Source organism: Hordeum vulgare, chromosome 6H, assembly GCF_904849725.1.
Source record: "Hordeum vulgare subsp. vulgare chromosome 6H, MorexV3_pseudomolecules_assembly, whole genome shotgun sequence".
Classification (NCBI taxonomy): Eukaryota; Viridiplantae; Streptophyta; class Magnoliopsida; order Poales; family Poaceae; genus Hordeum; species Hordeum vulgare.
The window spans coordinates 46,779,002-46,793,774 of record NC_058523.1 but is presented as its reverse complement, the minus strand read 5'-3'; the positions used below and the strand labels follow the sequence as shown (position 1 = coordinate 46,793,774).

Genomic DNA, 14,773 nt, shown 5'->3' with positions numbered 1-14,773 from the left:
CTACCCACATTTGAGGATTCAGAGGTGAGCCATATTGCATTTTCTTATTTTTTGCAACTCTCTGCTTTTTCTTGCATTCTTTTTTCTTTTTTGCTTGATGGGAAATATGAAAACTTTTGTAGCTAATGTTTTTTGGGTTTTATGCATTCCAGCTGCCCCCACACATGCGTGCTATATTCAACAATCACAAAGATATCCATGCTGCAGAACTTAAAGGTGCATTGAGCTCTTTTGGGAGTTTGTTGGAGGGCATCTACCGCAAACGAATGGGACTGATGTTGTCTGAGGCATCGAAAGCTGGATTTAGGAGTGATGAAGCAAAACATGAATGCCCAGATGTCACTTTTGATGTACCAGCAGCTCCTGCTCCTGCCACATGCAATGCAACTGCTAGCGACTCGTCTCCGCAACAGCAGAAGCAACTTGATAGTACTACAGGAACTGCCAATGCAACTGTGAATATTTCATCTCCGCAACAGCCTAAGCAGCATGAAATCAGGGTACAAGTTACTACAGCAACTGCTCAATGCACGTTCACAGCCTCAACTGTGCAGCAAGCCTCTCAACTGAATGACACAAATAGCGTTGAAACAAAAGTTGTAGTTGGTAAAACAGATTTTGCCCATCAACCCCACAAGAGTAAGAGTGAGCACAACTGTGGAATTGATTTCAGCAATGCAAAGGGAGAAGATATATGCAGCGACGCAAACAAATTTGAATGAATGTCGCCTCGCAGCACATCCTACCCATGCGTGAATTTGATTAGGAGGCCAGGAACTCTTGAAGACGGGCCTTCTTTTTGATTGTTTGAACCTGGTAGCCCCGATGCTTTGCTGTTTCAGGATGTGCCACAAGTTGAATCACCTCCTAGGTCACCTGCTGTTGATATTGAGTCATTCATGGAGATTCGAGAGAGGAACCCGAAGTTTGATGACCTTTTTGCTGCTGCCACTTCACCCGGTCCTGTTTATGATGTCACTCCACTTGCGAGGATCCCGCCAATATCAACTGGCCCTGCAGGTTTCTATAAGTCATTCCTGCAATTTTTTGTTTACGCAACATGTCACTCCACTTTTCTTTATTTTTGAAACTCAGCACATGTATGATTCAAAACTGTTACTCACTATTTCTTTCCGCTTTCTTTTTTCATTTTTTTGGGTAGAAGCTTGTATTGATGATATAACAGAGGAGGCACAGGTTGAAGTCAGCAGCGGGCGAGGCCATGATCAGAAGCATCCTACACTTAAGAGAGCTGCACCTACCGAACCAACCGCAGCAAAGTTGCCGAAAATGAAGAAGAAAAAAATTGATGCAATGGATGATGCGATATACCAGAGGTACTGTTGTACCAATTACAAGATAAAGGACCCACCTCGAGGCGAGCCACTGTAAGTTTCTTTTCATGCATTTTTTCTTTTTTGTGTGCTGAGATAAAATAAACCAGAACAATAGTTTCACAACTACTAACCAAGTTTCTGTCCTCTCTTGTAACAAATTAGCCCTTCATTCATAAGGATAGGTGGTTTCGATATTTCATTCAAACATTTCAGCAACGGGCTCAAAAAGCGGGCTCATGTGAACAACGAGGTGATGTCACTCTATATTGAAAGTTTCAACATTGAGCACATGTACAACTCAAGCAAGCCTAGGAAGTTTGCATTCTCACCGCATGTTGTTGTGAGTTAACTATCCATCTTGTTCCATATTGTTGTCACTTGACAATTTGCAACGCAACATAGTATGTTTTAGATGATAGCCACACTCCTTTTTCACTTTCTGTTTGTTGCGATGTTTTTGCTTATGTATACAGTCAAAACTCAGTGTGGACCCAAGTTCATTCAATCCAAATTCATGCACCAAAGATTTCAAAAGGGCCCGTGAGAAGAACGACATTGCCAAATCTGATCAAGTAAGGCTTTTTGTTCATTGCTTTCCGATGTTTTGTCTACATTGCAATATTTTTTTCCACCTTGTTGTGCAGAAAATAAAGTTCTAAAAATTTCTGCATCATGACATATGTTGCAGAAACTTTCTACAACTAGACCACCGTTGCGAAATAATTCTACCACCGTTGCAGAAATAACTACAACAACACCAATTATGCAATAAAAAATGCTGCAACTAATTCTCCAACTAAAAATGTTTAAAATGTGCTTCTGCCTTGACATGTTGTGACTTTTTTTAAACTTTTTTGCTTCTGTTGTTGTTGATCATATATAGTGTTTGAACATCATCTGAGCCGTGCTCATAGCAAAATTGTTTCACACAACACATGCATGAAAAAGTGAAAATCCTACAGAAATATGCTAGTTTTCATTAAACCAGGAGAAACTAAAATAATTCACAAACCTGCATTGAAACCAGTAGATAGCATCCAGTGTGTGGAGTCAGGGCAGTAGTATTCCGAAGTTGCATATGCTTTTCTGCAACTCCACGATATGCATGACAGCACCAGGCCACCACAGATTGGCCAGGGTCCCCCATGACAACACCAACCGACCCTGGATAATTCATTTTGCAGTTGTTCTTCACCATTGTGAAACAAGACCATTGGGCGCTTGTCGTTGTAAACTTGATGCATAAACAGTTCAACGTTTTCGACTCCAACAGTCAAGACTCTGATTATGTCAGCATCCTCGAGAAGCCTTGTTGCAATTTGGTATGGGTTAGCATTTGTTTTCTTCTTTTTTCACCATGATTTTTTTTTCAAATCAATGTTTCGGAAGCAACCAACCTCCATTTTTGCAAATAGAGAACTTCAAAACTCTGGTCAGGGAAAGAAACCCATGGAAGCATGATCTAGACAAGTTTGAGCGCTTCAATCCATCAGGCTACCCACAATAGTCAACAACGTAGTGTTTTCCGCGATTATACATTATTTATGGCAACTTTTTATTTCATATATGTGATCTCATTTTTCTCCAACTTTTTCCCCTGGCAGATTTGATTGCGGCTTGTTTGCTATTCTATACATGGAGAATTTAACTGCAAAAGGGTTAAAGCCATTCAGCACAGTATGACTTTGCCTTTCCTCTTTCTTGTTACTCATTTTTTTGTGAAATATGTGTTGCGTAATCTCTGTTGCGGACACAATAGCTTTCCCTTTTTTTTGCTAGTAGTATCTAAACATGTGTTTTCTTTGTTGATGTGTATGATCAGGACACAACTTCGTTGCTCAACTTCCGCAAGTACATCGCAGCAAAGCTTTTCAAACACCCGCGAAACATCCTCAGCTCGGAGGAGGAGCTCCAGAAGTTGCTGAAAAAGTCTTAGATTCAAGTGGATGGTCGACCGCAACAAGACGTAGCTAGTAGTAGTTTAGGCTTTTTTTCAGTGCATGTGTACGCGACATGTTTTTGCAACTGAGTTCTCTAGTAGATGTGGTACATTATCTAGCTGGGGCATGCGATCTATTCGAGCATGACAAATACATGTTTGCAGTTACCTGATCCTCATTTGTACACATGACAAAATCCCAAATACAAATGGGTAGTTTCCTGATCCTGATGATGTGTTTCCTAATGATGTGTTTCGTGATGATGATCCTGATGATGCAACAAAGAAACCTTTTTTAAGTCTGTGTAACATGTTTTTTATGTAACATTTTGGTACATTAGTAATTTTTCTCATGGATACATCTCTGCAAGATATGCACGCCCTGCAAAAATGAAAATCAACATAAACAAGATTTTTTCCGTAACAAGATCATGAACAGGGGACACACTGTATTTTTTTTGCAGCAACTTTAACACAACAAGATCATGAACAGGGAACACACTGTATTTTTGCTTCCTTATTTTCTCGCTTCATTACTTCCAGCCACATTTCTGAAACAGGGTTTCTATTGTAAATCATTTCTGCAACACATTTATGCAGCATGACATTCGTTGCAGGAAATAGTATATAACAAACTTTGTATAACGAGATGAAATAGTACAGTTACAAAATATATGATCAACAATAACTGAAGCTACAAGAATTAGACCCCGTTTTCCAAACACTATCTGTTGTTTATCAAGATGAAAAAAAAAACTGTCTACTGTTTGGTCGCCTCCATTTTTTTGTCAATCTTTTTTCCTACAGGTTCAGTTGCGTCATTTGGCCAACTCTTTGATCATTTGCAAGCACAGCTCTCAAGTACTGACATTCTGGACCTGCATGTCCAACCACAGAGCAGAATTGGCATTTTTGGGGTGCAGTTGCTGCCTCCATTGCAGCTTTTAGGGTGCCACATGTTTGAATGTTGTGTCCTAATTCGTTGTAGTGCTTGCAGCGAACAGTCCTTTTTGGAGCTGTTGTCTTGCCTGACGTTGTTGCTTTTTTCTCTTAATTTTTCATCTTCTTATTTTGTTCATCATCTGGCTGCTCTACAAGCGTCTTCTTTCTCTTCTGTCTATCAGTTGGCCGGCCTTTCTTAGGCACACGAGCTGGGTTTTGCAGCATATCGGAGCTTTGGTGTTGTCGCATGTCACCATTTAGTGGTACCATTGCCGCAGCGGCTGTTGTTGGAGGTTCACTCTGCCGTGCAGCTTGTTGAACATGCATGGTTCCTCTCTTGGCCGCTGCTATGGCAGGCTCAAGGGCTTTAATTGCATCATCCAATATTCTGTAGGCATCATCATTGCAACATGCATTAGAGGCAAGCCATGTCAACCATCGACACAACGAGTTGTATTTCAGAGTGTTTGTCGAGGGGTGCCCAAAGTCCAGCAACCTGCCAGTCCTACCCATGCTTGTTGTGGCTGCTTCAGACCATCTCTCCAATAAGTACTGCTGCGGAATTACTTGCACGTTGAGATGAACCATTGCCCTTATTATGTGTGCACAAATCAGCCCATTCATCTCAAAGTAGTGGCAGCTGCAGTCAAACAGCCCTTCATCCATCACAACACGCACATAATATGCCTTCGGATTCTCATAGGAGGTTGCTTTCAGCTCAAACATGGCACCGTGTCCTTGGTAGTCAATGTCTTGGTTGATAATGAATCCAGTAGAAGCTGTCACCTGTTTCTGAAACTTACCAAAGACACTGCGGGTGTAGTACGCAGCAACTTGGCGCTCAATGTTGTAGCTGCAACAACATAAGAAAAAATAAGTCAACAACAACAATTTTTTGTTTGTTTTTGATTTTTTGGCAAATCATGAGAAGTATGTCTACCGAGAGTATAGTGGTGGAGCTGTTGTTTCACCAGTGAATCCAGCATTGTCCTCACGATCAAGCATAGTTTCCTGACACATTTCATATTGCTGCACAAACCTCCAAACGGAGTCAGCTGGTCGAATCAGGGTCTTGAAATATGAGTTGAGCCCCTCAGACCTGCCTGTTGTGCTTGTGAAGGGGAAGAATTTGTTCTTGAAATATGATGGTGCCCACGTGTGCCTTGTTCGCCACATATTCTTGAGGTGTTTGTTTTCTGCAACTTCAAAACCATGCAACATGTGCTGCCATGTTTCCTCAAATTCTAAAACAGTTTCAGATTGGTTGATACAAGTGTAGAACACATCTGCAAAAGCCTCGTTCGTGCTCAACAACCTCCCCAACTTGGACCGTGCATTGCTAAGCACTTGAAACTTGCAACACCTATGGCAAGTGTTCGGGAACACTTGATCAATGGCTGTTGCCATGGCTTGGTCCTGGTCAGTCATGATGCTGGCAGGATGCTCGTTATCCATCGCAACCATCCATTGCTGGAACACCCACTTAAATGTGTCAATAGTTTCATCCGGCAACAGGGCACATCCTAGTGCAATTGTCTGGAGGTGGTTGTTTACACCAACTATAGGAGCAAATGACATGTTGTATCTGTTTGTGCAGAACATTGTATCGAAGAATACACAATCTTTGTATTTCGGGTACAACGCCCTTGTTCTCCCGTCAACCCAAAACAAGGCAGTCACTGAGTTTGTTGCAGGATCTTGCTGTTTCGCAAAGAAAAACTCTTGATTCTCACCCTTCCTCCTCTCAAAATACTTCACTGTCATATCCATGTCTCGGAATGTTAACCCTCTATGGAGGTTTGCACGTTCATTTGTAACGTCTCTCTTCACATACGGGAGTATCCTAGTGTCACCTCCATGGATCCTACCAAGGACACTCATGCATTCTGAATTGGAGAGGTTCACATCATGCATCGTCACCAACAGTTGGTAATCCTCGCTGGGTATGCTGCGATGCGAGCGGTAGTACCTAACACGCTCCGGCTGATCCATCATCGAATGTGTATGCTCCGCAACAAAACAAGTCACTGTCCACCTCCCCTCCCTTAGCCCAACAATCATATGCGCCTTACAATCATGACGGAGCATTCTGTTTTTTTGACGTTTTCTTGTGACATCCATCCCCTCACTAGGCTGCCTACTAGAGTTGCTGGTTCCAGTTGCAATGCTCTCTGACGTGCTGCTGGTTTCCGTTTTAATGGGTTTTCTAGCGTGCACACATCCAAAGACCCTCTTTATCAGGGTTGCATCCTCTTTCTTTTGGCCTCTCTTCTGGGTGAATTTTGAAGTAGATATATGCGTTCCAAAACCCAACTTGAATGCATAGTCGTTGTAGAATTTGCGAGCATCGTCAACTGTGTCAAACACCATCCCAACATAGGGCGGCAGCGGCTGGGAAGAAACATCTCCATCATCTGAATCATATTGGCTTGCATCTTCAACATCTTCAGCAAACAACAAACCTTCTGAATCTTCAACATCAGGAGCAGAAAAATTTCCATGAACATAGCTTCCTTCACCTCAGTTACATGTACCTGCAACACAATTATTGTGCAACAATCATTTCATACCTCAAAAATCACATATGATAGTGTTGCAACAAAATCAAATCAATAGTAACTGAAATTGGGAGCAGGGGGACAACTAAACAGGCAAATTTTTCAGGTTCAGTTTCTGAAACTAGACAATTGTTCAGAAGCTATAGAGGCTCATTTTTGCTCTGTTTTTTGAGAGGAACAGGTTCATTCCAACTAATTTCAGAAACTAGGCATTTGTTTCTGCAACTAAGTTCAAAAACAGTTTCATTCTTTCACTAGTAAAAAAAGTCAGGAACAGGTTCAGAAACTAGGCAGGTTCAGGAACAGGTTCAGAAATTAGGCACGTTCAGGAACAGGTTCAGAAACACACATGTGTTCATTCTTTCACTTTGGATCAGAGCTACAGTTTCAGAAACAGGAGGTCTCACCGAATTTCGTTGACGGGATCTGCTCGATGTGGGTTCAGGAAACACCACCGAAGGATTTGTGAACCAACTCAAAGATCCAGCTCGCGGCGGAAGCTCCCCGAAGGCGCTTGGAGCTGAGAAAGATGGCCGGGCTCGGTCAGCTAGGTTGGCGTCCGATCCGACCATCTAGCGCGCGATGTGGTGCGCCATGGAGTTCAGGCACGCCGGCGCTGGCGGCGTCGTGAGGTTGCGGGGCGGCGTAGGTTTGTCGGTGGCCGCGGTGGTTTGCGGGCAGCGCCGCGGTGGTTGGAGCAGTTGCTACCGGGGCGGTGCCGCGGTGGTTGGAGGCGGTGGCTGCGGGCGGCTCCACGGTGGTTGGAGGCAGTGGCTGCGGTGGGCGCAGTCTGTCGGAACCGCAGCAGGCTATCAGTTTCTGAAACTGAGCAACAGTTTCAGGTTCTATTTGGTCGGAAGATATCGGATCGGACGGACGACGACGCTTATATCGGACGGCTATACCGGTGGTGGATACTTCTTACGTATCCGTCGGCGGACGCGTAGCGTCTCCCTTAAAAAATTGTTCACGCTTCCAAAACAATTCGGGTTTTTTGAAAATTGTTCTCCGTTACAAAAAAACTTCTCTCAAGATTCAGAAAATGTACGAGCTTTAAGTAATTGTTCGCGCTCTCAAATTTGTTCAGCAATTTTCAGAATTTGTTTTCCAGATTCAAAAAATGTTCGTGCTTTAAAAAATTATTCCCGCTTCCAAATTTGTTTGGGTTTCATCAAAATTGTTCACTGTTTCAAAAATTCGTTCTCAAGATTCAAAAAATGCTCATGCTTTCGAAAATTGTTCACGCTATCAAATTTGTTTAGGATTTATCAAAATTGTTCTCGGTTTCAGACTTTGTTCTCAAGATTCAAAAAAAGTTCCTACTTTCAAAATTTGTTCACGATTTCTATTTTGTTTGGGGTTTTCAAAATTGTTCTCCTTTTCAAAATTTTGTTCTCAAAATTCAAAAATGTTTGTGCTTTAAAAAATTGTTCATGCTATCAACTTTGTTCAGGATTTATCAAAATTGTTCTTGGTTTCAAATTTTGTTCTCAAGATTTAAAAAATGTTCCTGCTTTAAAAAAAATCAGGCTACCAAATTTGTTCAGGATTAATCAAAACTGTTCTCGGTATCAATTTTTGTTCTCAAGATTTAAAAAAGTTCCTTCTTTAAAAATTTGTTCGTGCTTTCAAATTTGTTTAGAGTTTTTCAAAATGGTTCTCCTTCTCAAAATTTTGTTCTTAAGATTCAAAAAAGTTTGTGCTTTAAAACATTGTTTGCGCTCCAAAAAATTTCACATTTTTTAAAAAATGTTCCTGCTTCCAAAATTTGTTCTTAAAATTAAAAAAATGTTAGTGCTTTAAAAATTTGCTTGTGCTTTCAAATATATTCGGAGTTTTTCAAAATTGCTCTCCTTTTCAAAATTTTGTTCTCAAGATTTAAAAAATATCCGTGCTTTAAAAAATTGTTCGCGATTCCAAATTTGATCACATTTTTTTGAAATTGTTCTCGGTTTCCAAATTTGTTCTCAAAATTACCCAAAAGTTAACGCCCATACGTGTGGGCGTTTGCAAATTGCCCACACGCTTTCATTACCATTCATTTTGCCATGTCAAAACAGATGAAATTAATGGTAATCTTTTTTGGGGTTTGGCCTAAAAATATTTTAAAAATTCAATTAAAAATACGTTTTTATTATTAAATTCGTTTCGACGAGATTTTCAAAACTAGATCCCATGTTGATATATTTCAATGAATTTTATTTTTGGCAACAGTTGCCATGATGTTACACTGTAGTTGAGTTGACACTAAAGTTGTCATGACATGTTCTATCTATTTTTTCTTCTAGATTCAAATTTATCGTTATATTTTCAAAATACTCTTTAATAATTAACCACGTCAAATTTGATGCATGGATCATGGCAATTCGTTTTTAATCCATCAAAATTTACTTTTAAATGTAGAAGAAAAAAATACCTGAAACATATCACGGCAACTTTAGTGTAAACATCATGACAATTCATGTGCAATAGACATAGCAACTTTTAACCCAAAAAATCGTCGAAACATATTGATATAAGATCTAGTTTCGAAGATCTCGTCGCGATGGATTTAATGGTGAAAACGGATCTTTAATCGAATTTTTCATTTAAAAGATAAAATAAATAAAAAATCACCACATGCATGCATACGATGACGTGGCGCAGTCTGTGTGTTTTAGGTGTGTGGGCTGATGTTGCTCCCACGGTCCCATCACACGTGTGGGCGTTATCGCGACCCTTTTAGGGAAAAGGTTCCAGCACATTAGCTTGCTATTGAGAGCATCTCCAACAGGTGCCAAAAAGCGATGTGCTAAAATAATTGTACAACATCATTTTAGTAATTTTAGCGTGTCGTGACCGATTCAGTCCAGCAAAGACACAACAATATAGCAAATAGCGGATAACTCGTAGCGGTCCAGCAGACGCACTAAAACTTAGAGCGCCATATTTACAAATAAGTTCAATTAACCAAAACTAAAAACGCAATTAGGTCCCAATCGTTGGAGCAAGCTAGCTTGCAATCGTTGTAATGCAAGCTCACGCACATATCGCCTTCGACCACCGCATGCGCTCCCGGTCGGCTGCAGGGAGTCGGCGAGCTGCAGTCGACGAGTAGAAGGGCAACGGTGGCTCCGCCCCATGCCGGGACGAGCAGAGGACGAGCATGCAGAGGAGTGGCGGCGAGCTGCAGGGAGTGGCTGCAAGGAGGTGACGAGCTGCAACCGGCGAGCAAAAGGGCAGCGGTGGCTCCGCCCTATGTCGGGACGAGCAGGCAGAGGAGTGGCGACGGGCGACGGCGGCGAGCTGCAGGGAGTGGCTGTAGCGGCGAGCTCGAGGCGGGACGAGCAGAGGAAGCGAAGCAGTTGGTATTTCATCATCATTGTCTGGCGCGTTGTACGCCGCGCAACAAATATCGGATGCAGAAATTCCCAGTGTGTTGGATGGATTTTGCAGCGTGTTGATTTTTACAACGTATGTTAGAGAGCTTACGCCTTTTTAGCACGGGCTATTTTTAGCGATTGCTCTGGGGCCCTCATATGTCGTCCGGGCAACACCCAGACCTGGCACACCCCAACCAAATCAAACCAAAAATTTCTCTTTCACTGGAAAAAAACAATTTGCTTGAAACGTGCTTCCAGCCTGAGATCAAAGGCAGTGCATCATACAGTAGTAAACGGCTTATCGAGTACCGCAGATGCATCCTATGCTGATGGTGAGGACGTGCTTGGCGGTTTTCTATGTCAATCAGAGCGAGCAGTTCACACCAAGTCGGTACTCTGCCGTCACCGGCGATAGCTCCCCTCAGTCGTCCACCATGCGCGCCTCCTCCGAGGTCCCCATCAGGTCCTGCACCACCTCCGCCATCGCCGGCCGGAACTCGGCCTCCCGCTGCACGTAGGCAAACTCCATTACGACAACGCAGACGCAGCAGCCCAAGAAAACGAGAAACCAAAGACGGCCGAGCTTTATATACCTGCACGCATCTGCTGATGATGTCCGCGAACCGTGACAGGGACCTGACCGGCACCGGCGTGCCCCGGAGGCGCGGGTCGGCCATCCTGCGCAGAGCGCTTAGGTCGTGCAGCCGCGCGCCAGCCCACGGCACCAGCAGCCTCTCCCCTCGCGGCCGCACATTGTCGTACGGCATGCGCCCGGTCAGGAGCTGCAGCATCACCACACCGAAGCAGTACACGTCCCGGCCTGTGGCCGCCTCCTCCGTCGTCGCAGCTTCTTCCGGCGAGCTGACGTAGCTCAGCGTGTCGTCAGTCCAGTCCGCAGTGGTGCCTGACGCTACCAATGACGCGAATGGGGAGAGGCTGCACCCGGACACGCGCACCCGCGCCTCGCCATCGACAAGGACATGCTCCGGCCTGAAATGCCCGTGGACAACGGCGACATGTCCCTCCTGGCTGCCGCCACCGCCATGGAGGTACTCGAGAGCCTTGGCGACCTCAAGGGCCATGGCGATCCGAGCTTCCCACAGGAACTTGTTGCCGGGATCAGCAGCGTCGCTGCTGCCGCGGTGGATCAGGTCATCCAATGTGTGTTCGCTGAAATGTTTGTACACGAGCAGTCTTTGTCCGTGCTCCACGCAGCAACCCACAAGCTCTTCTATGCTGGGGTGTCCAAGGTCGGCGATGGTCCGAACATTCTCCAAAAACTCGTCAGCAGCCATTTTCGTAGCCGTGTCGCAAAGCTTCAGCACCGCAAACTAGAACAAATGTCATCCATGGGAAGACGAGGTCAATGACAGCACAAAAGTTTCCACCGGGACAAAGAGATAGTACTAAACGTCTAAACTGAATATGACACAATTAGGAATGGAAGTTCTGCATACAGTTCAGTTTACCTTGCAGTCTGGGCGTTCTCCTAGAAAGATTTTGCCGAACCGAGTTTCTCGCAGAAAGTTCTCACCGCTGAAGCTGTTGGTGCACTGTTGCAGAGATGCAACAGTGAAGAACTTGAAGGAGACCGTCGAGGGTTTGCGGTCTTCTGACCCCCACTGAACATTTTTATCTGAAACAATGCTTGACATGCTGTAGTTCTTGAGAGGTGTATGTGCCGATAAACCCGCCGCCTTTGTGTAATCTCCCGGAGTGCTCCCCACAATGTCGTTTGCAGCAGCTAGAATTATTAAATCAACAATGGGCATTGATATCAGAATCACTTCTGCTTCGGTACACCCCCCCTAAACACAAGGACGGTTCAGATTAACCGATACCTCTTCATAAGAAAGGACACGTGTAGCAGGATTCGAACCACACATCATTTGAAGTTAGCACAACCACGCTAACCAACTAGACAACACAACCTCACATGCTATGAACGCTTTTTTATTCTAATAAACAACTCCGAAAACGCACTATTACCTGTCTGGTTTTCATTTTCTCTTTACTTGTTCCTTTTTCTTTTTTTGGTTTCCTTTTGTTTTCTAAATGCTTTAGCTTTTTAAAACTCATAACATTTTTTTCAAAAATGATTTTGTTTTCAATTTCGTCAATTTTCTTCAAAATAGGTGAGTTTTTCCCCCCAAAATTGATGATTTTTTTCTAAATTCGTGAACTATTTCTCAAATAGGCGAACTTTTCTTGAAAGCTAATGAATTCACAAAATTGATGAACTGTTATTTGAAAAATTGATTAATTATTATTTACACTATTATTTGGTACTCTTAACTAATTTTCAATTTATTGAATAAGTTTCAAAAGATTAATAAAGATCAAAAAGGAGAAAATGAATTAATAAAAAGGAGAAAAAATAGAACGAAATATAAAATAAGTTAATTTATATTTAAAAATGTTCATCGAATATAAAACAAATCACATACTAAAAAATTAATGGATTTGAGAACAAGTTCATGTGAGTTTTAGACAATCACAAAATTTGGAAAAATGCAGAATAATAAAAAATACGTGGATTCAGAAAAAAAATTCAAGAATTTGAAGAAAATTTCATGGATTTGGTTTGCTCGTGAATTTAAGAAAAGTTCAAGATATTTTTAAAATCACGATTTTTTTAAATGAAAATAGGGTGAATATTACCTGTACAGTGTTGTTTGTCAGGGTTGGCAGCTGTACCTAGCTTTGGAGTCTTCCTTGTCCAGATTGCCACGCTCCTCACAACTGCCCTCAGGTGCCCTTCCCGAGTGGACATCTCCTGCCGCCGTCTCGAGGTTGTGAACACGGTTACAACGACGGCAACGGTCAATAAACTGGCAGCAAGAATGCTGAACCCGGCAGCCTTGGTCGGAGACACCTTGTTGGCATGCCTCCCAAGACCACCACCGGGAGTAGTGTCCTGTGGAGTAACAGCGGGGATTACAGTAATGTGAGGATGCGCAGCTGGAGAAGGAGACGACGGAGAGGAACCGGGGATCGGAATGGTGAGATGGTTGCCGTTTCTTCTGCAGAAAATTCAGGCATGAATATTGATTTGTTAGGCAGTCAGTAGTTAGCCAAGCTCTTTTGGTTCTTGAATCTCGATAAGAGAGGATGGAGTTCTTACAGAAATTTTGGGATGTTGAGCATCTTATCTGGGATTGATCCTGCGAACTGATTGTGCTCCACATTCCTGTAAACATTCACAGAATCAAGATTCAGGAATAGGCATGCGAGAAATGCAGTCAGACCTTTGTTTCGTGGAAATGTTTTTTCTCTCTCAACAACACGCAGGATTTTGCACGTTATCTCGTCAAGGAGTAGTGTGACCAGCATCACTCAACAGTACGAGCTAAGGAGGTATCTGTGTAAATTGGTAAAGCAATTACAGGTCTTTCAGGGGAAGATCACGCAGCACATCGAGTGTCCCGGTTAGCCTGTTGTTCTGCACATGCCTGCAACACATTGCAAATTCAGAACAGCAATGCATTTAACCACAAACTACCAGGAAGAGAATATCACTGCATACTACTAATTAGGAAGCATAATACTAAGCTACCCACAGTGCCGAAAGGGATTTGAGCATTGCCATTGACTCCGGCAGCTCGCCGGCGAGGTTGTTTGATGACAGGTCCCTGCATGAACATAATCCAAAAACAATGTCAATAAATAAACTGAAGTGGTAGTGGACAGAAAGTAGAACTGAAATATGATGTGAATTCACAAACAATCTTGTAATAGAAGTGAGCTTTCCGAGTGCTTCGCTCAGCTTCCCTTCTAGACCTACACCTTTGAGTACTCTGTCAGGTTCAACAAAAAGCTTTTCTGTGAATTGGATAATGCATGAAGCTCGGCATGGTACCAGAAATTCTGAAAGAACCGCTAACATTTCAGTTATATTGGGGCCGAGGCACTGCACCCCTTGCCACGCCTCCTCGCAAGGGTCTCCTCCGGAAGCAGCCCAGCCACGGAGGTCCGGCGAGCCCAGTGATGCGTACAGCTCGTTCACAGCATCAACTGCACCAGCATAATAAGAGGGAAAATGGACTTAGCATACATGCATTGAACTGCAAGACTCACAAAAGTTTTTCAGATTCTTCTCACCGTCTTGCTGATTGGAATACGAAGGGGCGAAGAACGGGATGGCGAACGGGAACACCAGCGAATGCGAATGCTCGAGCAAGCAGAAGGCGAGCCATAGGAGCATCCACATCTGCGCTCTTCCTTGCATCTTGATTCAAGGTGCAATACTGGCAGCAACGACAAGCAAGATGATAATTAGCATCCACAGAGTCAGGCAAGCATATATACATAAAAGAGTAGCTCTGTAGCTGTATGATAATTTTTCTTATGCACCAGCATGCAGTATAGTATAATATGTTGAGTTTATGGTCACCTACCTGTTGACTCACTAGGTGGTTGGCAACTTGTGTCAATGGGTCACTCCTTTTCTTGCGTTTCGTGAGACATCCTCAGCAAGTTATCCCTTGCAAACGAAATCACACAAGCATGATTTGGGAGAAATTATAGTGCTGCCAAGCCTTATAGAGAATAGTTCTCAATAAAAAAAAAAGGCCCAATTGGATAAGAGGTGGAGTATTTGCGGTCAATAAACATGACAGCAATGCATGTGCTGCG

At 43.1% G+C, this 14,773-nt stretch overlaps 1 protein-coding gene across 2 annotated transcripts; it reads right to left on the bottom strand.

The window, feature by feature from the left end:
* Nucleotides 1–10,270: 10,270 nt before the first annotated feature.
* On the bottom strand, nt 10,271–14,393 carry LOC123403104 (protein STRUBBELIG-RECEPTOR FAMILY 3-like). 2 transcript variants are annotated; one of them, XM_045097071.1, is made up of 10 exons: nt 14,240–14,393; nt 14,023–14,152; nt 13,864–13,935; nt 13,699–13,770; nt 13,525–13,590; nt 13,263–13,328; nt 12,800–13,161; nt 11,608–11,882; nt 10,732–11,469; nt 10,271–10,646 (listed from the first exon to the last, which is right to left on the bottom strand). In XM_045097071.1, the coding sequence occupies exons 1-10, from the start codon at nt 14,364–14,366 to the stop codon at nt 10,560–10,562; spliced, it is 1,995 nt and encodes a 664-aa protein (XP_044953006.1). In that variant the 5' UTR covers nt 14,367–14,393; the 3' UTR covers nt 10,271–10,559. The 2 variants fall into 2 exon arrangements, with proteins under 2 accessions (XP_044953006.1, XP_044953005.1); XM_045097070.1 differs by having other exon boundaries at nt 13,699–13,935.
* Nucleotides 14,394–14,773: the final 380 nt, after the last annotated feature.